The sequence below is a fragment of the Amblyomma americanum genome, chromosome 9 (assembly GCF_052857255.1).
Source record: "Amblyomma americanum isolate KBUSLIRL-KWMA chromosome 9, ASM5285725v1, whole genome shotgun sequence".
Classification (NCBI taxonomy): Eukaryota; Metazoa; Arthropoda; class Arachnida; order Ixodida; family Ixodidae; genus Amblyomma; species Amblyomma americanum.
The window spans coordinates 85,547,615-85,575,295 of NC_135505.1; the positions used below are offsets into that span (position 1 = coordinate 85,547,615).

The 27,681-nt window shown below is 45.4% G+C and overlaps 1 protein-coding gene across 1 annotated transcript; it reads right to left on the reverse strand.

Annotated features, from left to right (window-relative positions):
• Positions 1 to 923: 923 nt before the first annotated feature.
• On the reverse strand, positions 924 to 23,177 carry LOC144103484 (uncharacterized). Its single transcript, XM_077636188.1, has 2 exons — positions 22,924 to 23,177; positions 924 to 1,180 (listed from the first exon to the last, which is right to left on the reverse strand). Exons 1-2 carry the CDS (start codon positions 23,120 to 23,122, stop codon positions 924 to 926), a joined length of 456 nt encoding a protein of 151 aa, XP_077492314.1. The 5' UTR covers positions 23,123 to 23,177.
• Between the last annotated feature and the right edge of the window lie 4,504 nt (positions 23,178 to 27,681).

Here is a 27,681-nt window from a genome sequence, read left to right on the forward strand (position 1 = left end):
CATGTGCAAGTGGCTGCATGCTCTCATGTTTGAATGCGTGGCTTGTAGGAAGCCTAAGCTTGATCCAACTTCACATGTCATTTCAGCACATTGCAAAACATCTCAAATCTAAAAGCAATGGAAAAAATACAAGCAGCCTTCCTTCCTGCGTGTTTGCCTGCCAGCCTCTCGCACTGTGGGGCTATTTTGGTGACCAAAACTGGTGCGCACGTGCTCGTTTGCATGACCGCACAAAGACTGCAAAGAGCCAGCGTGCTCAAAATTGGAGCCCACCGGCCAACACATTCCTTTTCACATTAATCGTCTGCGAATTTTAAAATTTCTACAAGTTATGCAGAAGGCAAATATAGCATTTCAGTTTAAAGAACGCATTAGTGAACATGGTTTAATGCTTGCTGCCGAGAAGACAAGAGCAGCAATACAGCGCTTGTTATCGAGCGCTGTTGAAAATGACGAAAATTGTATGCTATCACTGCTTCTGCCAGTATAGTTCTCTGGGTTTTGTATGAATATTGGTTCAGGATTCCGTAAAAGTATTCTTCTTTCAGCCCTTACGAGTTGTCATTGATGACAGAACATATTTTTGAGGTTGGGGGCAACGAGCATAATTACTAGTGGACATGCTTAGCGATTCCACTTCTCGCAGGTTCTCAAAACTGGGTGTAGAATCTGAATTTTCCCTGCTGAAGTAGCTTGCACTGTTATTTTGGAACTTTTGATGCGCAGTTCAAAGCAGAGGCATGTTTGAGGCCTTGCACAGTCTCGATAGAACAGCTTTTAGGGCTCTTTCCAGACTCTTGTTTCCGAACATGCACTGAAAGTAGTACAGCAGCGAGTCCAACATTACCTTACAAGTCATCAGAAGTACCTGAAATGTAGAGCTGTAGAAAATACGCATGGAAGTTAAGCTTTGAGAAACCTGCTCACAACTGTTCAGGCAGTCCATCGTTGTGGGCATCAGCATTTTCTGCTGTGTACAAATGAAAAGGAATTCTAGCATATGAATGTTTTATTTTCTGATCATTTTCCAAAATGGAACTTGTTTGGCTGTGTAAATAGTTGGCATCTTTGAGCAAAGGCTTGACCATGGCACCAATCCACCAAGAAGAGCTGGTTTGGGTCCTTGCAGGCATGTCGTACAAGCCCTGGCATCCCAGTTGAGGTCTCCGCACACCTGTTCCTGGAAATTAAGAGTTGGAAACATTTCCATGCAATTTAATATTTTCAATCTGTCCATCAGATTTCATTTGAAGTCCCCATAACGCAAATTGTCACACAGCCTGAAAAATATGTACACAATTCATTCAGTACTTCAGCAAGATGGAGTGACAGTGCCAAGAGGAAGTAAGAAATAGGTCGCCTCAAATTTTTTTTTCCTTTTGAATGGCACTTCTTTGTAACCTACCTGCCGCAGTAGCTCTGTGGTTATGGCACTAGGGTACTGATCCTGAAGACCTGCGCTCAATCCCAGCCGCAGCGGCCATGTTTTGATGGAGACAAAACTGTAAAGGTGACCGTGCTGTGCGATGTCTGTTAAACCGCCCCAGATAGTCAAAACTGAATCTGGAGCCCGCCACTATGTGTACCCACAACCTATGTGGCACGTTGGGGGACGTTCGCCCCCACGATTTGTTCTTGCATGTCGAACTAGAATTATCGACATGCAGTAAAGAATGGCTTTTAGAAACTACTTTTCTGCCAGTTTTTGCATACACTTGTTTGCAGTGTTTCTTGCAATGAAAACTACCGGGGAGCGTGCATGCTTTCTGCTTATGCTGACTATTGTCCAACTGGAACGGAATTTAATGGCAACAAAGTTGGGTTTAGAAGAACTTGTATAAAGTGAATAAGGGTTCATTTTGAACGGTTTTGAAGTGAATGTATTAGATTAATAGGAGTGGGAACTAAACTGAGTGCAGAGATCAGCAAATATGTGCTGCAACCGTCTTGGCTGGTGCATAAGATTGTTGGTGGAGGCATTGTAGCTGATTTAGAGCTACATTTCCAGTATGTGTATTATTGGATTCCCAGCTGGACTACAGTGTCAAGTTTCAGCCCAACTGTTCGCTTCATCCCTCGCCAGTTTCTGCACCTTGATGGAGACACTACATGAGTCATGAGAGTTAACAAGCCGACAGCGGTGATGACTGAGTTGGAGATACTTCTGTTTGCCACTTGGTAGTACAAAGTTTCTGTTCTGCTGAGAGAGATTTTGTACGCCTTAAAAATACCCAAAATACCCGAGGTACTTAAATACGACGGCCCATTTTCAGAAATCGTTAATACTCTGCAAAGAACGGTATGCGACCCTTGACCGGTGAATATAAATACATAGTTGAGGGTTAACTCTCCGCTGTCAGTCCGGAGAAAAAAAAAAGGGGGGGGGGGTCACGCCACAAAGTGACTACACTCGCGGACAGCTTTTTGGGGCTATGCTGCGGAAGCTACGGACGCACACCGCTAGCTTAAACTATCTACCTCGTGAGAGCGTGATAAGAGCGGGGTAGCCTCATGGCTTCCACTGCATGGCCACAAAAAACTGCCCGCGAGTACTTTCAGGACTTTCAGTCGATTACAGAAACGAGCAGCGAACTCCTGAATTCCATAATGCGCCACAGCGAAAGCTTCAGCGAGAGCAGTGCAGGTGGCGACACCGTGCAATCCGAAGTTCAATGCTTTTTTTTATTTAAGCACTATTACCTCATAATACTAAAGTTTCGTGCAGGTAATTAAAATAACCCATTTTTAAATACGCAGTTATATTTGCAGCAAAAATTTTGCAGTGGTGGCACTACATACTCGTTTCCGCTTCGCTAGGCTTCGTCTTTTTTTTTCCTCCATGGCTGCTGTCATGCGTAGTCAAGTGGATTTGTTCAATTATTGTGCTTTGTGTGCTCCGCTGCGCCTGTAGTATGGTTTTTCGGTTTTTACTGCCGTTACCGGACAATAAAATGACTGCGCTGGAGTGGACGTCACTGCAGCGCCTTCAAACCTTGACGCAAAATGCTTTTCCGGTAAGTAGAGGCAACTGTGCCTAAAAAAATGGAATAGGTTGTTCGTTAACCCTGATGTCTTAATTTATAACATTCAGTGCGGCCTACCTAACATGAGTGTATGGCGTAGGAGCGTGTTTTCGTCATCAAAACGCTCTATGAAATGAAAACCATGAATGAAAAATGCTTAGTCGAGCGAAGCCATGTCGGGCTATTTTGCAGAGGCTGCAGCAGCAGGATGATCAGATGGCACTTGGGTTTGTTGAGACATCTCCGGGACACGGAGCAAACACCAACCTGACTAAGGATGGAATACTGCAAGAGAATAATGGGCAGCAGAAGGGGAGTGGAATTTGGGCATATTAATGAAAGTATGAACTGCTAAAGGGTCAAACCGGAATGCAAAGTACATTTATGGTTAAAAGTAAAGGTGAGCAGACACCTTGGCTTTTCATACCTGTGAACAGCAGCAAATGCCAAAAACAAAGCTATACAAGAGTTACATTGTTGGGCAAGTCTGTCAATCCTTCTCAACCTTCTAAATTGTGTCAATCCTAAACTGTGCACATGAAAGGAAGAGAAGGGTATACAACTGCAGACTAAGAATCTGTGCTTGTGTACCCATGTCATCCCTTTTTCAATGTGTATAGTACCCTCTCTTGGTAGTAATGTATAACAAGCAATAATAATTAGCTAGACAATTGTGCTAGAGGACATGAATGCGTGCATGGAAGGCATGGGTACATTTTCAACAATGGTTATATATAACAGTTCCAAGAGCTCGCAACTTGGGAGGTAAGAAATGTGTACTTAATAGATTATGCACTAATGTCGCATTGGATGCTCAATATGCTAGGGGTGATGAATGCATATGAATGTGGCTCCAAAAGTGTAGGTAGTGATCACAAACATATCAAGTTTTAGAAGAGAAACCAATGTAGGGACAAGGCAAGATGAACAACTAGATAGTATATTGTTACGACGAAGTGGGAGCCGACTGCGGGCGATTTGGCGAGCGTCTGCAGCTTGAACATTGGCGTCACAGGCGTAGACGGTGATGAGACGGTCAGCGGATGGGACAAGTGTGTCCAAAGGCAGGACGGCGCGACTCCCATATAACAGATAGAACAGAGAGTAAGCAGTTGTGTCATGCCGCGAGGTGGTGTAAGCGAACGTGCCATAGGGCAAGGCGAGGTCCCAGTATTTGTGGTCGGGGGAGACGTACATAGACATGTCTGTTAATGTCCAGTTCAAACGCTCTGGTAGCCCATTCGTCCGCGGGTGGTATGCTGTGGCAATCATATGCTTGGTTGAACATGAGCGCTCGATTGTCGTCAACAACTCGAGACATGAAATAGCGTCCGCGGTCGGTGAGTAATTAGCGAGGATCATCATGTTGCAGAATAAGATTGTGCAAGTGGAAGTCAGCGACATCGGTCGCGCAGCTTGCAGGCAATGCACGGGTGACAGCGTACCGAGCGGCATAGTCGGTGGCTACTGCGACCCACCTATTTCCAGATTATAGGGTCGGGAATGGTTCAAGGAGGTCGAGCCCTACACGGTGGAACGGCTCCACGGGTACGTCTATAGGGCGCAGAAGACCAGGAGGTGGTGAGGTAACGCTGGACTGTACGATATAAGCAAGGCCAAAAGAAGCGGCGCCGTATCCGATCATAGGTTCTTGCCACACCAAGGTGTCCAGCTGCAGGCAGGTCATGGAGTCCTGTGATTATAGATGAGCGCAGCTGCTGGGGAATGACTAGAAGGCGGGACGGCCCGTCAGGACGGAAGTTGCAGCGATAGAGGATGCCATTTTTGGTAGCGAAGAGCTGCAGGGAGCGCTTCGAGCTTCCAGAGCTGAGGCCCACGATGATGGTTTGCAAATATGGGTCTTTGCGCTGCTCCTCGGCGATGTGTAGATCAGGATGCCAAAGAGGGAAGCGATATCGTCAGTATCGCAGGGTACCGAGACAGACAATCAGCGTCTTGATGAACACGTCCAGACTTGTACTTAACAATGTACGAATACTCCTGAAGGCGGAGCGCCCAGCGGCCAAGACACCCAAAAGGGTCTTTTAGCGAGGACAGCCAGCAAAGGGCATTGGTCCGGGAAGAGCACGGTGGTTTGGCGATCAGGTCACCGACATCACGTATGAAGTTGCTCCTCGTACGCCTGCATTCTCTTCATGTAGACCACCCACCGATATTGTTCACGTCATGCGCCTCAAGCCCTACCACGTCGCTTCTCGATCACCGGCCCGGCGCCGAGACTGCGCTCGTGCCGCCGGGAGTCATGTTACGATGAAGTGGCAGTGGAAGACGAAGTGGCCTCTCGCGTGCAAGGACAAACGAACAAGAGGAGGTTAATGTGGCTCTTTGTTCGTGTTGGTGCTCCCGGCTAGAAATTCTTCATTTTAACCCTTAACTGTTGCAAAGAAATGCAAATAGCATTTCCCCGTAACAATATTTTACTTGGGTAAGCAATTGAAAATAGCAAAAAAAAAACTCGGGCAGTAATTTCTGAGCATACTATAAAGGAATGGATTCACACAAATTTAACAAAACTATTAGAGCTAGAGTGTGCTAAAGGGAAAAGACTACGCAAACACAACAGCTATTGGGATTTGGGATGGGAAGGTTAAGAAGCCGTAGAAAAACATCAGGAAGCCTCCAGGGAACACAGATATTCCAAGCAAGTGGGGAACCAGAAGCTGAAGTAGACACAAAATTAGCTGCAGTAAAACAGAGTTGAGCTAATTGGCACACAGTGATAAAAAAAAGCAGCCCTGCAACAGAGGACAAGGGATGGGGTAACTTCATGAACTGTAGAAGGTGTCGAAGGAAGACATCCTTTTTGGTTGATGAGAAAATTAAAAGAAAAGGGTTCAAATGGTTGCAAATGCACAGGTATCGTACAGGATGACCCACTAGCTGTATGTACAACCTTCTGAGAACATCAGGCAAAAGTGTTTTACGCAAGAAATGGTGATCGTCCATCAGTCCCAGAGCCAGTTCTTCTGAGAACATGGAACATCAGGCGAAAGTGTTTTACGCAATAAATGGTGATCATCTATCAGTCCCAGAGCCAGTTAAGTGAGATACATTAGGAATTTTCCTCTGTTAAAGCATCTGGACTCCATGAGTGATAAGCCTAGTGTAGAGGACAGGTTTATATCTGGCTCACGGTATTTGGCTAGAAAGAAATAAGGCAACGCAAGATGTAGGAATGATGATGACAGAAAAAATTAAACAACAAAGAAATGTTGCATACACTTCGTCTGAGGAGGATAGACACGTCGGGCAGAAAGCGGGTTAGTAGTAGCAAGCTGACAGGACCTGATGGCATTCTAATGAGGTTAGCAAAGTCATTGGCCCAAAATCGCAGACATTGGAAGGTAGTGAGCAAAATTGAGGTAGTGAGCGCAACTACCGTCCTATAACAGTGAGATCAGTGCTTAACGGGACAGTGATGCAGTTTATCGAGAGACTGCAGGCATTGGTGGAGTATGAAGGTGTGCTAGGGGAGCTTCGAATTGGGTCGTAGAAGCAAGGGAGGCTAGAGGAGAATTGCTTCTCACTGACAGATGTAGTAAAATAGCAGAAAAGGAACTCAAGTGCCTATGGCTAGCATTTCTGGATATCTGGAAACCCATGACAGTGTAATTTTGGATGATCTGCGGGACATACTAGGCACATTAGATGTGGCATATAGAGTAACTAATCTTTTTAAAGAATAACTATAATTCAAACAACAAAGTACTCGTAACATGGGAAGAAAATGTATCGGAGCCTATAGAAATGCAACGGGGCTTAGGCAAGGGTGTCCTCTGTCAACTTCATTGTTCATGTTGTACCTACAAATAGAGACCAAACTGGGAAAGGGGGGGGGGGGGGGGACTGGGACTAGACTTGGCTTCAGCCTTTCTTTTCGGGCAAGGGGAATGGACTGAACATTCATTACCAGGACTGATATTGAAGATTTGCAGAAGCTGATAGACATCTGAGGTACAAAGCGAAATAGATTAGGTCTCGAGCTCAGTAACAAAAAAATCGGCAGTGAGCATAGGATACAGGATGTCATGCTAGAGGTAGGTACAAGTATGTTTGGGTGTGGATTAATAATGGTGCTGAGTATCTAAAGCAGCACAAAACTATGTAATGATTAAAGGTAGTAAGAATGCAACTGTCATGAAAAATAGGGCACTGTGGAACGGTAATATGGTGATGGTTCCTAGTCTGACTTTCAGCAATGGGGTTAATGAGAACAGAAAACTGGGCAAGTTGGAATGGATTCGTTTTTAAGCAGCGCGAAACACGAGAGAAACGCAAAGAAGCTTGAGGGCCGGGATGACCAAGGGACGAATAGATGCACAGTGTCACATAAAAAACCGCTCGTCGATTGCGATACCGGAGCGGTTTGTTTATTCTGTCCCGCTCTCCTGCGGCAAGACGTACATCGACAATCAGTAAAAGGGGCAGTTTCGTCGAACCTTGCTGTGCACTGTCAGAAATGTAAACATTGTTTCCCCCATTGGACAGGACAAATATATTGTTTAGCCACCCAGATCGGACCTGCAGAGAGTTGGTTGAGGGGTTTCTGCTAAGGCAGGAGTCGGAAACGTGTCACTTCGCCTTCTATAAATCTCGTGAAAAAAGAGATTCACGCTCTTGGGAATGTGTGGCAACAGGTTGATAGCAGGTACATGTGTTAAGATTGCTGGTTGGCTTTGATAAAATGAGGCGATTAAACTCTCGCTGAATGCATGTACGGTTTTACGACTATCGCGATTTTATGATTTCGGTTTTTGTGTTTTTTCAGTTGTTTTTTGATGCCTATAAAACTAACCCTTCTTGAAATAAAAATTAAGTTGTTAGCGCCCGTGTCGTCTTGTGTTTCTTCCACTATGTCCTGTGTTTCGCACCGCTTAAAGATGAAGGCAATGCGGTCCGGTCCATGAGATCGAGGTTCAAGCAAGCTTACATAATGGGGCAGGTAGGCTTGATTCGGGAGCGCATGGAAGGACATCGAATCAGGGGGTACAAGGTGAAATGACATCGAAGGCAGGGAAGCTAGCGGCAAGGTAGAATTTGGGGAGCAATTGAAAAATGTAAAAGCATTGGGCGAGGAAAGCTGCTTGCTTAAATATACAGTTACTATGCATGTATAGTTAATTTAATTGTCCATGATGAATACTGACTGAAAAATGGAAAAGGCGGCATAAAAAAATTGTCAAAAAATATTTGGGCAGCAGATGGTGGGGCAAGCCAGGAAATATCGGTTAAGAAAAAGGTTCAAGAAACAGACAGGGGTCTGTGGAAAATGGTTGCAGATGAAATCCAAGCACGAATTGGGCAAATAAAATATGCACGATAAATCTAGTGGAAGTTGTTTGTTGTTCAAGGCCAGGACGGGAGTTTTACCGACTAGGACATATAGAGTCAGGTACCACGAGATGACACGTTATGCGGTGCGAGTAGAGAGGAGAAGGAAATGGCAGAACACTCGATACTTCGTGTAAAGGGCTTCGTCCTGCAGCTCAAAGTAAAGGGGCTGATTTATTCAAACGATTGGGATTGAAGGGTAGGGGAAGAAAAACTTCAAAGTAGTGAAAAAAGAACCTGGCGGAGGTGGCGTGATCAATAAAATGAAGGAAAGAGTGAAATTTCATTTCACCTCTGAAGGAGCTCATGGAAAGGCTCGCACTAAAGACAAAGAGGAATGTTCCCCATCTACAGTTTAAGTACAACACACAGGGTCTGCCCTGAAAGAAAGGAGACAAGTCGTGACATTGCGCACATGTGCACTTGATTAGGAAACCCCTGTTTCGGGGAAAGGTGAGGGAACTTTAAGGTTCACAACGTGACGAGCTCAGCTGGCTTCGAACATGTGAAGCAAGTGGACGTGCTGAAAAGTATACCCGAGTTTAGTCGCTGCATTAAACAATGGAGCGAAAGTTGGAACAGCGCCACGTGGTGAAATTCTGTGTTAAAATGAGGAATTCCTCTACTGGAGTGTTCGAGACGATGAAGACAGCATATGACAATGATGCAATGTATAGGCTGTGAGTCTTCAATTGGCACAAAGCCTTTACAGACTGCTGAGAAGACAACCATGATGATCAACTGTATGGGTGCCCATCAACGATGGTTACGGACGCTAAAGTTAGCTGTGAGCAAGCTTTAGCGAACACTGGTCACTGTTTACGTGTCTGTATGGTTGAAGAAGAGCTAGAGAAGTTGCTACTGAACAATGCAAACTTGCAAGGTGTGCGCAAAAATCTTGCCGCAGATTTTTGACCCAGTGCAAATGGGGACCAGAATGACTTTCTGTCAAATTGTTGCAACAAGTCAACAGTGACTGAAACAGTCAAATGCAAGCTATTACTTGAGATCCCAACCAAAACACAGAACTCGTGACCGCTGTGTGTTCTGTGAACTCGCTCAGAATGGCGCACCAGGATGTCGAATCGAAAATGGAATACATGCTGATCATGCTCCATGATTGCAAGGGAATTGTCCATAAAGAAACTGTTTCCTCCTGGATGATGGTAAAATCAATCTATGTCACAGTCCTCCAGAGAATGAGACAATGGGCCCTGTGCTTGCGTTGAGAGATCGCAACATCATGGGTTATTCGCCCCGACAACACTCCGTTGCACATGTCACTCGCTGTCAGAGTTGTTAACTGGGCAAAGCATAATCACGCTTCCCCAGCCACCATACAGCTGCAATATCTCCCTGCAACTTCCTGTTTCCGGGGGTGAAATGCGCTTTGAAAAACGACGATACGACACCGCGGAAGAGATCCGAAGGGAAGAAACAAAGGTGCTCAACAAGATTCCACAAAAGGACCTCCAAGACACTTATACCCCTGTCACACGGACGCTGTAAAGGTACTTTTAACTAATGTTCCATTACACTCCCAAAGGAGCACTACTTCAAGGGAGTTCGTCTGTGCTACACGGTCGCGGAATGAGCTTCGGAAGAAGTGTTCAGCGCCCTCATCGGTGAAAAGCTTTATTAAAATTGCAAACCTCGGTGCACATGAAAATACAACAGTGTCACATTTTTTCTTAGTAAACTATTTTTATATCCATATTATGCTGAAGCAACATAATTTTAACTGTCCGTCACTACTCGCTACAAACAACAAACATGGCCGACATTGCGGCGTAGTTACAGTGGCGCTCGTATATTCGGAACGAGAGCATAGCGTGGTGAGACCGCCGCAAAACAAATGATCTTATATTTTATAACATGACTAATCTTACGAAGTGAATTTATGAACGTTTCTTTTCTCAATTTATTTTTTCTGCTAACTCGCTAGGGAGACAGAGTACTCCCTTGAAGCCTCAAAGGACGAACTCGAGCTGCCTTGTTTCGAAGCTCCTTTGAGCTAGGTGCCCTTAGGCGCGTCCGTGTGGCAGCGCGCTTTCGCCCTTGAAGTAATGGAGCATTAGTTCAAAGTACCTTTACAGTGTCCGTGTGACAGGGGTATTAGAAACCTTCAGAAACTTATTGGGCTTGCTGTGTTGGTACAGAAGGTTATTTTGAAAGATTTCATCAAATAAAATGGGACAGACCCTGTACATTATAGGTCGCAGCTACGTGGCGTAAGCTGCCGCCAGATTTACTTGTTTTAGTTACATCCATCCATCCATCCATCCATCCATCCATCCATCCATCCATCCATCCATCCATCCATCCATCCATCCATCCATCCATCCATCTATCCATCCATCCATCCATCCATCCATCCATCCATCCATCCATCCATCCATCCATCCACCCACCCACCCACCCACCCACCCACCCACCCACCCACCCACCCATCCATCCATCCATCCATCCATCCATCCATCCATCCATCCATCCATCCATCCATCCATCCATCCATCCATCCATCCATCCATCCATCCATCCATCCATCCACCCATCCATCCATCCATCCATCCATCCATCCATCCATCCATCCAAAAAAACAATAACTACATTTTAGAATTAAAATAATTAAAATAAAATAAAGAACCGTGTCCGCATCTGTAAAGTGATATTCAAAGAGGACCGCAGGCAGATGAAGGCACTCATTAACGCTATTGCCTCATACCCTTGAGGCAGAGAGCTAAGTGACCCTAGAAAATTTGACTTCGCTTCGCAAGCGTTCCCTCATAACCACCATTGCTTAAAATCGGTAAATGAAAAACTTAAAAAAGTATAAAAAATACGCAAAGACTGTTTCCTTTATGGTGCTTTCTTTATCTGCTGACCGCCAGAAACATTGGCCCGGTATATTCATGTAACGCCCACAAGGGAGAATAAAATGGAAGTGCTGTGGTCAGAAGGGTAACGAAAAGCACCTTAGTCATCTCCGATTTGCTGATAAAAATAAGTGACAGCGAAATAGCTAGGAGAGTTATATTTGGCAGGCACTCTAAGGTCATGAATAGCATTTTACCAAAATCCGCAAGAAGAAAGTACATAATGCTGATAGTATCTTGCCAGTATTCATCTTGGAGCCTAACAAAGTGGCTTGAAATTAAATTGTGGGCACTGCACTGGGATGTGTGGCGCTGTAAGACTAGGAGGCAGGAAAGCTTTGGTTTTATTCATAGAAGTTTACCATCCCAAAGCGACTCAGGCTATAAGGGACGCCATCGTGAAGGGCTCTGGAAATTTCGACTATCTGGAGTTCTTTAATGTGCACTGACATCGCACAATACACGGGCCACTGGAATTCTGCCTCCATCGAAATGCGACCACTGTAGCCGGGATCGAACTAGTCCTTTGGGTAAGGAGCTGAGCGCCATAACCACTGAGAAGACAGGAAAGTAACACTAGGAAACGGGAGAGCACAGTGGGTTAGAGAAGATACTGTAGTTAATAGCTGAAATGCCACAGCCATAACTGAAATCAAGGAGGAAACGGATACAGACACGACATGTAGTGCAGAGAGCAAATAGCTGATACTCTTAAGGATATAGGGTTAGGAAGTCTGCAAGTATACTAATTGGAGGTTAATGGGAGGGGCCCTTGTAATACACAGACACAGTTTGGCTGATGATTATGCCTTTGCATATGTGTGTAAATGCGAAAGTGGTAAACGCCCCAGTAAACAATGCCGACAGCCAAAAATCATGAGCATGGCTCTGGCAGCTGGTCCCCAGGGAGCAACCTAGGAGGCAGGTGGTCCACCTAGGTCACTCGATCTTGCAGCATCATCAGAAACAGCTCACCGGACATGGATTATATGGGGACTAAAGAAAAGAAACAAGAAAAATGTATATCATCACAACCTTCCCACCGGACAGTGAGCAAACTGCGCACTGTAGCAGGAAGCAGTTAAATGAATGATTGGTCGCTCGGGAAGTGCAACCTGGGCTGGACAAGGCCCGCTGCTGAAAGCACCTACCATGGCAGGGCAGTGGGGCATTACTTAGCCGCTGCACCACTGCGTTGGGAGAGAAATGAGGTTTATGGTTCATGTGGGTCAAACGTCCCAAAGTGACTCGGGCTATGAGGAACGCTACAGTGAAGGAGGGCTTCGGAAATTCAGACCACCTGGGGTCCTTTAACTTGAACTGACATCACACAGTACATGGGCCTCGAGCATTTCATCTCCATTGAAATGAGCCTGCAGCGGCCAGCATCGAACTCGCTCCTTTAAAGTCAGCAACCGACCGTCATAACCACTGAGCAACCGCGGCGGCCACGGAGGGGTATGAGGACTTGCACAGATGTATGAATGTAAAGTAGATAATGACTTTCTGCATATATGGGAATTCACCTATTATACCTTATCACGTCACACCCTTATGGAGGAGATTAAATGCGCCCTGCAATTTTTTTTGCAGATGTGTATTTCTTGCAATTTCTTAGTCTCTCAGCAAGTCTTAACCATCAAAGGGAGCAGAGTTGGCAGCTTGTACTGAAACTTCCATTGGGAACAAGTTGGGTTAGGTCACTTTAGCAACCCTTAACAATGCATTGCTCAAGTTTCCACCACTTTGAGGTTATAGAGGAAGCTGCCCCCAGGCTCCAAGTACATAATTACCAAATTTGAAATTTGAGTAAATGCAGCTGATAAAGTTCTTGTAATAGCTGGGCTGTTGTACAGCTGATAAAGTTTGCAATTGGCACCAATTAGGAGTGATTTCCAAGTGCACCCATATGAGAGCACCTCTAATCAGGCCACATGCAAGTCGATCCAACAGGAGCTGTCAATTGTTTGATGTAGAGCATTAGAGTTTGGAAAAAATGTTGGAACAGAAACTGTTTCCAGATATACCGAAGAAATAATGAAATCGGTCTCTGTCGTGCACTGGACTCCACTTCGTAGATGGGGATAGCATCTCAAGATCGACATTTCAAGTATGCATTGCAAGTCATTGGTTTTATTTAATATATTGCCACTTCAAGTTCCATTTGGAGCATTTATTAGTTCCAGAATTCACAGTTAAGAATTTGCCATTTCAAAAGCGGTATATTTTTTTCTGTTAGTGCGTAGTTACGTAAATTGCAATGTTTTATGCGCACAAATACCATCACACAAATGACAAAAGGCTGTCCTCTGTACATGCCCTTGAGGTGCTGTAGATGTGGACACGACTTCCACCTTTGACTTCCAGGCTCTTACCATTCTGACCCTCCCTGTCAAGCTTGTCAGCTGCCATAAGCTTGCCATCTCCCACTATAAAACTGCTGACCTATTTAACACTCGTTCGTCCCAAGCTGGAATAAACATGCACAGTTTGGGACCTTCGCCAGTCAAATCTTTCTCTCACCATTGAATCTGTTCAAAATCGTGTGGCAAGATTCATCACTCAGATTATTCTTTTTATTCAAGCATCACCGAACTGAAATCAGAACATAATGTTCAATTCCTTCTTCCACGCTGTGAAATTGCCAGACTGTCTCTCACAAATGTTATCACTTGCCACTTGGAAGTTCAGTTATCAGTCCAGCTCACGGCATTTCTGACCGCATTAATCACGACAAAGCAGTTTACCCACCATCCACACATACTACTGTGTATTTTTAATGTTTCTTTCCCCAGACACTCAAGTCCGGACTTGCCTTCCTGCTGATTACTTTACCACACTAATACAGTCAAATTCAAGGCGTTCATTGAAAAAAAATCAACATGCTGTAACGACCCACCCCTCATGTAATACCCCAAGAGCGGCATTTGAGGTATCAATAAATTAAAAAATAAATGCTCTTGCAGCTACAGTAAAATGTGTGTAAAAAATAAGAACAGATGGGCATCACGAGTTTTTGGGCGGTATGAGTGAAAATATTTTATTTTTGCATGCTTGCTATCTTTTCAAATGCTCGGGAATGACGCAATTTACCGTCCACAATGTGTCAATAGGTTAATGTAGAAATGGCCCACCAATTTCATTGTCATAGATGAAGAAAAGCAGTCTGCTACATACATCTGCTTCGCTCGTTTATTGGAGACACACTGAGGATACATGGATATGTTTACCGGAGAGGGGACCGTGCTGTCGGCGCATGCGCGGCTGCTCGGACCCCCGGCGGTGGGTCTTGCATTGCCGAAACCGAAACTCGCGCACACCACACCGGAAACCGAAACTCGCGAACACCACACATCCCCCCCCCCCCCCCCCTCAGAGTGAGTTACCACGAATCTTCGTAACGGTCCGGGGGGACGGCGGCGTCTCGGCGGCCTCTGTGGTGGCCCTTGTTGTGCATCATCGGATGGGAGTGGCTCGGGTATTCCGCAGCCCGCTGAAGCACTTTTAGTGAGCGCCTCTTGATGATCGCCAGTCTGGCTGTCTGGGAGGAACAGCGGAAGGAGCGACGACTGGAGGCGATTGCTCGGTGACTCTGCTGCGGAGGTGTTGTCGTCAGTTGCTTGCTGCCTTGCTGCTGGTTTTTGTGTCGCCGCACGACGCCTCTGTCCGTGCTGACCAACCAAGACCGGCGACCGACCTGTTTGATGACGCTGCCTTTCATCCACGCTGGGTCGCCTGCGAAGTTCTTTACGTAAATGATCTGGTCTTTACGAATGCGTCGTCCATCATCCTTTTCCTCCTCTGTTAGCTGGGAGTCTGAAGACTTCAGGTGCGTCAATGCTGTTACAAGTTCGCAACCAAACATCATCATGGCAGGTGTTTTCTTTGTGCTGGTATGCATTGTTGTGTGCTGCTTTAGCAGAAATCGTGACAGTCTGCAGGCGACAGGGCTGTCTTTCTCTTTTATAAGCGCTTGCTTCAGTTCGAAGACCATACGCTCCACTTGACCGTTCGTGGCAGGATTATACGGAGCGCTCGTGACATGTTAAACTCCATTTCTTTTAAAGAAGTCTTCTGTTTCCGTTGAGATGAAAGACGGTCCATTGTCGGTTACTATTTTTCTTGGTACGCCAAAGGTTCTAAAAAGGGTTCTGCATTCCCTAATTAGGTGCTTCGACTGTATGCTCGCCATTTGTCGTACTTCAAGCCATTTGCTGAATGAGTCGACGGCAAGCAAGAACATGCAGCCCTCGATGGGACCTGCGAAGTCCATGTGAATTGTCTCCTATGGCTGCGTTGTTCTTGGCCATTCTGGAAGCGGTGCTTTCGCCGGTGCCCTGCGGTTTTCCTGACACGGTCTGCATTCCTGAACGACCTTTTCTATGTCTTTGCTGAGATTAGGCCACCAAAGATAAGCTCTTGCATAGGCCTTCATCGCGATGATGCCTCTGTGTCCTGAGTGAATGATCTTTAGAGCCTCGGGGCGTGCTGCGAACGGAATTATCACTCGGGATCCCCTGAGCAAGCACCCTTGGAGCGTTGACAGCTCAGGCGCTAGCTTAACATAAGCCCGGAAGTCATCGCCTTTCAGTGCTTGCAAATTTTCCTGCTGGGTTGCTTGAAAAAGTGCTGACAGAATATTGTCTTCGCATGTTAGCTCTGCGATGCGTTGGGACGAGAATTGGGGATCAATCGCACATTCTAGCATCAGCAAGTCACCAGGAGGGGATGGCTCGTTGTCATCTCCTTGTAGCGGAAGTCTACTTAACGCATCAGCGTTCTTGTTGCGACTGCCTTGTCTGTAAACAAGGTCGTAGTCGTAAGCGGACAGCTTAAGGCACCATCTCGTCATGCGAGGTGATACAGCAAATATTACTGCAAGTCCTTCTCGATCCAGTTGTGAATAAATCCGTTCAGCTTTGCCTAGCGTTCGTGACGCAAAGGCAATGGGCGCTTCTCTTCCGTGCTCGTCAATCTGTGACAACACAGCGCCAACGCCATATGGCGAAGCGTCGCATGATAGGAGAAGAGGCTTGCGTTCGTCGTAGTGAGCAAGCACTGCGCAGTCTCGAATTAGCTTTATTAGCTCTTCGAATGCCATTTGGTGCTCATTTCTCCATATCCATTGCGTCTCCTTGTGCAAAAGCGTGTACAGTGGCGAGGCCACTGTCGCTCTGTCCTTAAGGAAGCGGTCATAGAAAGCAAGTAACCGCAGGAATGCTTGGAGCTCCACTTTGGTTTTCGGCGCTGGTGCGTCCATGATGGCCTTAACCTTTGCTTCAGTTGTATGCACTCCTTTTTCATCAATCCGGTGTCCTAGGAACTCCACACTGCTGACCCCAAACCGACACTTGTCTTTCTGAAGGCGAAGACCCATATTATCCAACCTTGACAGCACTTGGTCTAACCGTTCATCGTGTTGCTGTGGCGTTTCTCCGCAGACAATTATGTCGTCCAGGTACACGCTGGTGCCAGAAATTCCGGCGAGCGTTGTCTCCATGATCCGCTGGAATATCGCCGGTGCTGCAGATATTCCGAATGGAAGTCTTTTGACTGCGTACAGTCCATTCATGGTGTTCACGGTTAACACCCTTGCTGTGGCTTCAGTGACCGGAAGTTGCTGATAAGCTTGAAAGAAGTCAAGCGTTGAGAACAGTGTTCCACCTCTGAGAGTAGATAGTTCCTCCTCAGTGGTTGGAAGCGGGTAGGGTGCTTTCACGGATGCGGCATTTACCGTGCTTCTGTAGTCTCCACACAGCCTCAACAACACTGACTTTTTCCGAACCAACACCAAGGGTGTCGCCCAATCAGCATGTTGAACTGGCTGTAAAATGCCTTGCTGCTCCAACCGATCCAACTCTTCCTTAACAGCTGGTCTGAGTGCAACGGGAACCGGTCGAGCCTTGCAAAAGCGTGGTGGGACGTTTGGGTCTAGCTCAATGTGAACTGGTGGTCCCGCGTAGCTTAAGACGTCTTCGTCAAAAACACGTGCGTGTTTTTCTAGAAGGCAGTGCAGCACAGTGTTCTGGGTGTGCGTTGCGTCTTGCGTTTGATTTACGCCTAGCAGACAGATGTTCAGTGCACTGAACCAGTTACGGCCCATAAGGTTGCACCCATTGCCTTCCATGACATGCAGTGGAAGAACGTAATCTTTTGTCTTGTGGCGAACTTGTACTTCCGTAGTGCCAACGAGGCTCAAGTGCTCTCCTGACCACGTATGAAGGTTCAAGTCGGATTTAGCTAACGGTGGAGGTTTTGTAGGCCATGTCCGCTCGTAGGTCTCCCTACTGATTAGAGAATATGATGCACCAGAGTTAACCTCGAAGTCCAGCACCTTGCCGTTGACGCGAAGTGGTACCATGAACTTTGGGCACACCTGAAGGCTTTTTCTGTGTTCAGGTCCCGTGCTGACCTCTGTAGCGGCTGTTGCATGCTTGTAATTTGGCTTGCAGGCTTAGGCTCGATTTGATGCGTAGCAGTTCTGCGTTGCTTTTTCTTCGTGAGGCAAGCTCTTTCGATATGCCCAATCTTTTTGCAAAAGTTGCATGCAGAATTCCGGAACTTGCACTCACTGGGATCGTGCGAGCCGTCGCATCTGTAGCATCGCGCCTTGCGCGGAGTGTGCTGTTCTCCCTTTGCGCCTTCTTTCCTCTGGCTTGTCTTGTGCACCTCTACATTTTCTGTTTTCATTTTTATGCTCTGCTGCTGCAGGGCAGCGCTTTCCGCCATGTCGGCGAGGTCGAAGGCCTCTTGGAATGCCAGCTCTCTTACGGCGAACAGACGCTGTTGAATGAGCTCGTTGCGGATGCCGCAGACGAAACGGTCGCGTAACATGATATCCAGGGGGAGCGCGGTGCTCACGGCGGCCGTCGTCGCCTCCTCCGCCGCCTCCGCGACGGACGATGCCCCGACGCCCAAGTTACAATCCGCGGCGAGTTTTCGTAGAGCAGCTACGTAGGAAGCAATGGACTCGCCTGGTTGCTGGTCCCGTCTCTGGAATTTGCAGCGACAGTAGAGCTCTGATGGGCGTGGGTCATAATGCGTAGCCAGGGTTTGGACGATCTCGTCGTATGGAACTTCTCCTGGGCTCTTTGGTGCGACCAGTGCGCGGACGGTTTCGAATGTCTCCGGCCCGCACAGAGTCAGGAGTAAGGCTCGCTTCTTCTCTTCTGCTGTTATGGAGTTTGAGATGAAGTAAAACCCGAGGCGTTGCATCCATGATGTCCAGGACTTCCCCGAGAAAGGCTCGATGGAGGCTTGGAAAGACGCCATGGCAAGTTGACCAGACCCGTGTCTTCACTGGGTCTTTGTTTCCCTCGTCGCCAGTGCTACATACGTCTGCTTCGCTCGTTTATTGGAGACACACTGAGGATACATGGATATGTTTACCGGAGAGGGGACCGTGCTCTCGGCGCATGCGCGGCTGCTCGGATCTCCGGCGGTGGGTCTTGCATTGCCGAAACCGAAACTCGCGCACACCACACCGGAAACCGAAACTCGCGAACACCACACAGTCCAGTGGATGTTCAGAGTGACACGTCCACAAACGTGGACAAGGTGCCCTAATGCTGAAAGTATCGGTCGCGTTTTCTGCCCACCATGCAGATTTTCTTTCGCAAGGGGGGGGGGAGGGGGGGGGGGGGGGGCTAGCGCGGTACGAAATGAGGTTTATTGCTTGCAGGTGTTGAGAACATTGGACAACAAGCATAAAAATAGTCGATGGAGAAGCATCTCCAAAGAAGTGCGGCTGACCAAGCAATGAGGACTGCAGATGGTCTCAAAAAACCGCCACTACACTGGGCAGCTGCCGATAAACACAGTGCGCTATGATAAGTGCTTAAAGCCACGGGGTGTCTTGGAGGGTCTTGGCCCCCTACCAACATTGAAAAATTCTGAAGCGTCCATGTTAGAATGTAGACTGCATGAATCTGGAGCAAGAAACCATTTTTTATGTTTCTTTTCGGTGGGGGTCTGAACATTTCGTCGCTATCATTTTCAAAATTTCGTTGTCCGTTTTAGAAAGAATTATTAACATTTTTTATAGAACCAGAAACAGCAAACATACAAAGTGGCAGCACTACACAAGGGGGGAGGAAAAAGGAAAACCCTGAACCCTCACGCTACGTGTCTGTCCAGAGTTGGCCGCTCAACTCCAGGCTTCAAAACAACCACCAAAACCCTGGCGGAGGATGGGGATTGTTTGTTTAGGCACTATGTTCACATATGTGGATGCGAATAAAATATGCTCAAATCGCAATATTTTTGCATAATTTTTTGCGCATAACTTCTGTTTGTTCTAGTGATCGTGATTTATGCACATAAAAGAAAAGATTGTTCCTTCAGCAGATTTATTTGGTACCTGAAGGGGATACTGTATTGCAAATCAAGATTCAGAATCATCATCATCAGCAGCAACAGCCTGACTAAGTCCACTGCAGGCGAAAGGTCTTTCCAAAATCTCTCCAATTAACCCTGCCCTTTTCAGCTGCAAACTTCTTAATCTTATCCGCCTACCCAAATTTCTGCCGCCCTCTGCTATGTTTACCTTCTCTTAGAATCCATTCCGTTATCCTTAAGGACCAGCGGTTATCTTGCCTTCTCACTGCATGCCCTGTTCAAGCCCATTTCCTCCTCTCGATTTCGCCGAGGATGTCATAAACCCGCGTTTTTCCCTCACCCATTCTGGCTGCTTCCGGTCTCTTAACGTTACACCTTTCATTTTTCTTGCCATGGTTTGCTGCGTTTTCCGCAATTTAAGCTGAACCCTTTTCGTTGGCCTCCACGTTTCTGCCCCATAGGTGATTGCCAGTAAGATCTACGATTTGAGGGATATTTTTAAATTATAAGCCAGTTTTACATCAATATTCTTTTCTGCTATGTAGAACTGTGGCATGTGCTGTTAGAAAGCAAAGACTGTATTAAGAAATATAGGTTTATCGCTACATCGAGTGATAGATGTTGTGCATGAGCGATGGTTTTGCCTACAAAGTGTGTCCTTCTGAAGCTAAATGAATCAGTTGGTAGTCAGCACCTGTCTTGTAATTTCTCCTCCTCCACGCCATGTTTGCGCCATTTCTAACAGGTCAAGGATAAAGCAGTTTTTTTATTACAACAAATTCGCTGCACGACGTATTGCAAGAAGCACCCATAGATGGTGCCAGCTACACCAGGAGCAAATACTGAAAGCACAAAACATCAGGCAGCCATGCGCACCTCGATTGGCGGCCGAACTATTTGATGCAACCACATCGTCACGGATGTTTCACCCCGGTAGCCTTTTTTTGCTAAGTAACTGATTACTACCAGTAATCGATTACACAAGAACAGTTACTGAATTACCCAAAACATTACCGTTTGAAAAATGTATTCAGTTGATTACAGAACTGCGCAAAATCTAATTAATTACAAGTAATCAATTACAAACAACTCCGGCCGATTCCACAGCACATAGGAGTTTTCCAGTTTCGCCTCCACTGAAATTGGCCACTGCAGCAGAGATCAAACCCGCAACCTTGCGATCAGCAGCTGAACGCCAATGCCAGTGTGCCATCACAGCAGACCCAAAGGAACAGCTGTCAACCAAGAATGTACACTGCCCGCAAGTCACAACAATGGCACCAGCCATTGCTGCTGTCGCATTAAAACATGACCATACATTTTTTTTTGTTTCCGGTCGCTTGCATTGCTGTGCCATTGCTCAGGGCTGATTTAAGCGCCCAGCTCAGTTTTCAGTGCAGAAGAAAGCTAGGGAAGGCTTAAATCTGCACAATACACAATGAGTGTACTGGTGCTGTTCATATCTTAGAGCTCCATTTATGTTGATATTTTTGTAATATTTTATGATTTCCAAATTAACAAAATGGTTCATTATGAAAAATATGCACAATAGCCAACCAGGTGTTTCAGTTAGGCCCACCGGCAATTTTAAAAGACAGGCACTATCACGTAAGATACCTTTTGTGGCATAGTAATACCAGTGTTGGCAGAGATCAGAAAACAGGCTAATGAATTCAACTTGTAAGCTGGTTACTTAATTTCTGATAGATAACTTTGTAGCTAGCAATGCTAGGCACATGGTTGTAAGTAAAAATTAGTAGTTGGCTGTTTGAAACAAAAATTTGTAGTTCGCTGTTAGTAATAGCCATACATTTAGAGGCAAGCATTCCTGCGAAATGCCAGGGGGCTTATGCACTGTGCAATGTCAGAGCACGTTTATGAACCCCAGGTGGTTACAATTAACCTGAGCCCTCCACTGCGGCGTCACTGATAGCCTGAGCCGCTTTGGGATGTTACACACCATAAAACCATATGAGTTAGCAGAATATTAAGAGCAATTACTTTTGGCGGCGTGGTGCAAATGTTCTCACCATTTATTTATGTATTTTGGGACCACAAAAAACACCAGGAAAAGCCATTAGGGGTGGTTTGTACAGAAATTAATTTTAAACAAAAAAGACCACATTCTGCACGATGCCAACATCAAGATAATAAATACAAATTGAACATGGGCAAACTGCTTGCAAGATCGAAATGCAAAGCACTGAAATGCTGCCATGGTTAAAAAAGAAAGAATCAACAAAAGATAAAGGTGCAGATAAGACCTGAATAAAAATTTACTAAATAATAAAAACTCCATACTAAAACAAAGCACAATAGATGAAGGTTGGAGCAGAAACATATACAGAAGCTTAGGTAAGTCGGAAGATTTCAGCATCTTTGTACTTAAACAAATCTTCTACTTTATTTTATTTCGATTAGATTAGTTAAAGAAATAAACAAAAATCTTCTACGATTACACCTGCACTGGGAAGGCCGTTCCAATCTTTTGCTGTTCACATGAAGGAAAACTGCACAAATGCTTGTTTTTGGGTATTTTTGACTGTTTTTGTGACGAGTTGAAAACTGCGAGTGTTTGGGATGGTGCTCATCACGAGTGAATAGTAGAATTGATTAAACACAGCTGAAATGGCTAATTTTCACAGTGCTTTAATAAGGGTAAGCTGGATCGGTTCAGTTCGGTTACACGAGTGTAGGATGAACAACTGGAACAGACAAATCTAGTGGCACAATTTTGGATGGTTTCCATACTCTCAAAAAGGTACTCTTGATTTGGGTTTTGTGGCGGCATATTCTAATTTAGAGTGCATTGATGTGGTGCAGGATAGTAATTTTACATGTGCTGGGGCAAATTTCATTCACTGAGCATTGAAGGTAGCCCAAGATTGGCTTGATGCTGAAGCGTGGTTAATTTGTGTTGGCCATGTAAGATCGTTAGAAAGCATAATGCAAGATATTTGTATGTTTCAGTAGCCCGAAAACGTGAGGCATAGAGAAAGTACCTATGTATGATTCAAATGCATCAGCTTAGACTTAGTGATGTTTAAAGACCATTTTTTAGACCAATTTCCTGCTGCTAATAAATCACATTGTATACTAAAGCTGTCCTCATAATTGCTTATTTCAGCATTAACTACGCAGTTTGCAAACAGGCAAATGTTATTGTTTATTGTTATTGTTTAGGAAGATTGTTAATGAAGATAAGAAAGAAGGGGGGGAATCAGAAGACATTTAAATACACTGGCGGAACAAAGCAACAAGGCACTGCGGGCTCAGCAGCTATACTAGAAAACGATCGCCAGTCTTCTTAGTAAAACTGATTCACAAATACACACCTGTATGACAAAGGCGAACAGTGTCAAACTGTGTGGCATGGCTGCACAGCTGCCGAGCCCACATGGCGGTGCCCGATGAGAATGGCCTTTTGTACCCAGCAGCAATGCTCATGTCGTTGACCATGGGGCTTGCTTGTTGCTGGTGAATGAGGCAGCAGTGATGCTGTATCCGTTGGCTTTCCTTGAAGACGACGGGCATACACCCAGCTCAAACTAGACAATATGACCACCGCAGGCAATCCCGGCCCTTATGGGGACTGTAGTACAACGGCAGCAACGATGACCTGTGCAATAAAGGCGAATGGTGTCAGACTGCGCGGCATGGCTGTACAGCTGTCGAGCACACAGGGCAGTGCCTGATCATCACCGGGCGGTATGCGGTGCATCGTTAAAAAATTGCACAGCTATGGACTGCACACAAAAATACAACAGCAGTAGTGTGAGAACAGTACTTTTTCAAAACTGAATCGAATGCTGCGTCTGTGTTCTTTCTTTCTGTAGTCTCGTGTTCTAACGCTGTTTCATTCCAGCATCATGAACCAACTTTGTCTCTTTTGCAACAAATTTAAAACTTTGCAGAATTTTGCAAATAATCACACAAGAATAACAGTGTGAAACAGTGATATGCTAGCACCAGCGTTACAACATGAAACCATACCTAATGTAAGTAATGGCTACAGTGCCAAAAGCCAACATCGGTCTCCACTAGGGGGTATGAAACACGTAATATTAACTGAATGACAACTGTGCTATACTTCTGGAATTATTGTACATTTTGGCACTGGTGACGACACTGAAAAAACTAGTGCCTCAGTATATGAGAAAGGCATGAGCTATGAACGAGGCACGGCCTCTGGAACCAGAGTTTCAAAACAAAGTTTGCTAACCTGCCTACACCTTGCCGTATCACCCAATGCTAAATGCAGTGAATGAGCATTATGAATACTGCCACAGAACTGGACCCCTTCTAGGTGCTGAAACGCCAACCTGCACAGAGCACTCGCAGCAGCATGCTGTGTGGTGTTAGGAGTGCAACCCGTCTTTGAAAGAGTCGTTGAAGAAGCCTTGCTCATAATAATTATAGGAAAACTATGCATAATCTTTAGAACATATTCGATTCACTGCTAAAATAATATGTGCATTTGCACCACTCCTGTCTAGAAGCTGATATAACTATTACCTACAGCCAGCTTCAAATTTCCAATTTCAACCACGTATCTAAGGTGTAACAGCTGGAAACGAAACTATCAGGAAAGCAGGTTTTATGATATCAGATGCCAGTGGTGTTAATATGACAAAGATGATGTCCTTCAACCTAAAAAAGCCTGTTCTTGAAAATTACTGCCGGCCTTTAGACGTATTATGCCTTACAATTATAAGCTACTGAGAGTAAAGCAAGAATATTTGTACAAGAATTGACAATGATTGTCTATATAAGCAAAAATCTTTGCTATATCAGTGGCTTTACTATATCAGTTGTTGGAGATGTACTTGGCTTCAAGACGTTATTTGGTAATTAACTGCCTACTTATTAACCACACTCTGTATGTTTATAAAATAAGGACTCGGAAATATCTTCAACGTTACTCTCATGGTCCCTTTATGTCGTAATTATTTTCAGTTTTGCATTTCATGTTATCAAGTTTTCGATTTCATTTTCGTCTTGTAGAAGTGCAGCATTTGTACAATTGCAACATAGCTACGAATATAACGAAAGTTTGATTCCATTTGAAAAGAAAAGCTTTGCGTGAACACGCACCCTAAGTGTCATTTAAAGGGGCTCTGAAACATCTTTCGAGGAGAGCTTATCAACTCGCTCAATTACTGAATTGGGTCGTCATGAATACCTAAGCCAGATAATACACTTCTACATGCAGCTGAGAAGCCACAATCACACACGGAAGTTGGCGAGCCATTTACGGCGATTTTTCCACGCTCACACCCTCCTCCTCACATGCACCTGTATATAAATGCTGAGAGATGGCTCTTGATTAGGTTCTTTCAGGTGTCAGGCAGCTACCATGGCCACAGCAAATAAGCCGCATAGCTCTGGCGAGTCAGCAAGCTCCGCCCCAAGCGGTAGGGCCAGCGGAGGAACACAGACCTTCCAGCGTGCAAAAAATGACGAGAGGAGAGGGAAAGGAGCAAATACGCTGAAATTAAGATTTCGACTACAGATAATAATGTTTCTACAAAGCGCATTAAAAATATTCTTGCTGGACGATATTCGTGAAGCGGCGTCGTTTAACATCCCAGGCATACCGCAACCTTATTACAGCCCCTTTCAGAGCCCCTTTAAGAGAACAGTTAGGAAGCGTGTGCGACACAGTAAGGCGCAGAAAAACTGTCCGCACAGTGTCGCCGCACCTCTGCTTCTTGGAGCCGCTGTCTCGTGCTTCGCGCTGCCCTAGTAACCATTGCCCTTTTCTTCCCGTCACTAATTCTCACTGCACGCTTATTCTGTTTCCTTCCTGAGCGAGCCGCGACATGTTCTATGTTCATAGTCAGCTTTACTTTTTAGTGCGAAAGCACTACTTTACAAGGTCAAACCCAACCGAGAATCTTGTGGCATCCAACCTTGAGGCCGCAGAAATAAAATAAATATTGCCGCGACCGGGTTTCGAATTTGTGATGGCGTGAACAGATCGCCATTGCCGGCCACTGCACGACAACACTATGCTATTCCCTCAGCTGATCACACCTCGTATTAAACTACAAGACACTGTCGGGCTGTGCAATGCACATCGTTGTCTTCATCAACCTCATTCTGTGGCGCGAACAGATCAGATAACCTGGACCAGAGCTTAACCTGAGTCTAATATCGTCGCCAAACGTACCGACGACCCAGCAAAGCAAAACCATGAACCAATCGGGCTAAATGCATGGTTTTGCACGTCTTCTTGGTTTGACTATGTTGAAAGCCAGAACTTTTTTTGTTTTGCAGTGTGCACCGCACTTCGCCTCGCGATCCCAAGGCCTTGAAAAAGTGGCAGTCTCGTAGCTCTTGAGCTTGGTGGTGAAAGCCATCTGGTTGTTCAGGGTTTGCACATCATTTGGGCAGAATTTGATACTGCCTGTGTTGTGAAAGGTTCACCCGACTGTTTCTCTCAGTACCCTTTCCCTCTATAGGGTCGTAAGCGATTGTTTTCTACATGGGGACTGCACAAGCCAGAATTTTTTGGACATATTTGCTATTGGATACACACTTTGCATATTCTAAAGTTTCTTTAAAATTGTTTCTTCTTTAATGCATGTGTTTCTTTGCAAGTTTTGTTCAACTGTTACATAATGCCTGGGTTTGGCAGTAGGATCTATTTAAACATTTTAACAAAAGTTCAAAATGTTAAAAAATGGGCAGGCTTCTTTGTAAGTATTGTATGAAATTTTACAACTCTGTTCTTGGACTAAAAAATTTATAGTGAAAACCAAGAAAAACTGGAGCGACGCCTAAGCTTCGTCTTTAAGTGTAGAACGCGAGAGTGTTACAAATGTGCTACGTCAGAGATTCATAGATTGCAGGGAGGCCTCATACCAGTCATGGTGCAGTCGTGCAGTAGTCAGGCAATGCACCACTGCCCCGGAAGGTGGCAGTATCTGCCAATGGGATCTGTGCGACCCAGGTTGCTCTGCCTAGCCTGCCGTGAGGCTTCCTTACAGGTAAATTATAAGTGGTGGCAACCTGCCGCGGCCGCCAAATTGCTGTGATAGCGCGTGCAGTGACCACTTATTTGCTGCAATGCGCGAACTGGGAACACAAGATACTGTATGGATATTTATTTAACATTTTTTTTACCGTGGTAGAAACGCCATATTTTAACATGATAGCGTTAAGGGTCCCATGTTGGAAAAAAGCCTGCATTTTCGTTGGCCACGAGCGAAAAATCCGCGAAAAAACCCATGTCAGATAGAGATATGGGAACTGAAATCCTGTGCCCTTGCTATGCACCACACAGGGCAGGGTAAAGATTGCATAGCAACCTTTACCCTGCCTACCTTGGCAGGTGGCATTGGATTGCCACACTGTCTGGAAAGACTAGGGCGTCTCCTATCAACTCACATTAGCTGACATAAAAACTGGCTTCTGGTGTATACATGAATGGTTTAATACCCACTAAGCGTTACTTCCTCTCCAGAACATTGCCAGCCATGTTAAAAAATCATTACCGTCATCAGCTTTACTATGCCCACTCCACGACAAAGGCCTCTCCCATACCTGTCCATTTAACCCTGTCGAGCCAGGTGCAGCCACCCAATCTCTGCAAACTTCTTAATGTCATCCATTACTTCCATTATTCTCGTCTAATAATCTCATCCATCATTCATTATTTCATCACGTTCTCCCAAATTTTCCACGGCTCCTCAGGCTGGCGTGATAGAATGTGATGTCAGTGATCACTTTCTGGTACTGCTTTATGCAATATCATCTAGTTTCACTAACTACAGGTCAACAAAGAAATCAATTTTTGATAGTGAAAAATACATTCAAACCACGTATAACACAGATCTTTCGTACATCTTTGGTCTCTCTAATGATGTGGAAAGTAATGCTATCAGCAATTAACAAAGGCTCATCGCTTTGATCATATTCAAAAATGCCCCCCCCCCCCCCCCCCTCCCCATTCTTAGAAACCACTCCCCATCACACAACGGCTATACTTCAATTCCACTGCCATCTCATCGCAAGCCAGAGTTTCATTTTTTTTATTGACCCTTATTTAAAATTGCTCTATCATGTTGCAGAAACTCGCAATAAAATTT

Bases quoted from the DNA above. Each gene is read 5' to 3' on its own strand.
- LOC144103484 (XM_077636188.1), bottom strand. From the start codon at position 23,122: ATGCCCGTCGTCTTCAAGGAAAGCCAACGGATACAGCATCACTGCTGC. The intron at 1,181-22,923 runs GTGTGTATTTGT...CTTAATTTCCAG, and splicing joins TGTTCGCCTTTGTCATACAG to GAACAGGTGTGCGGAGACCT.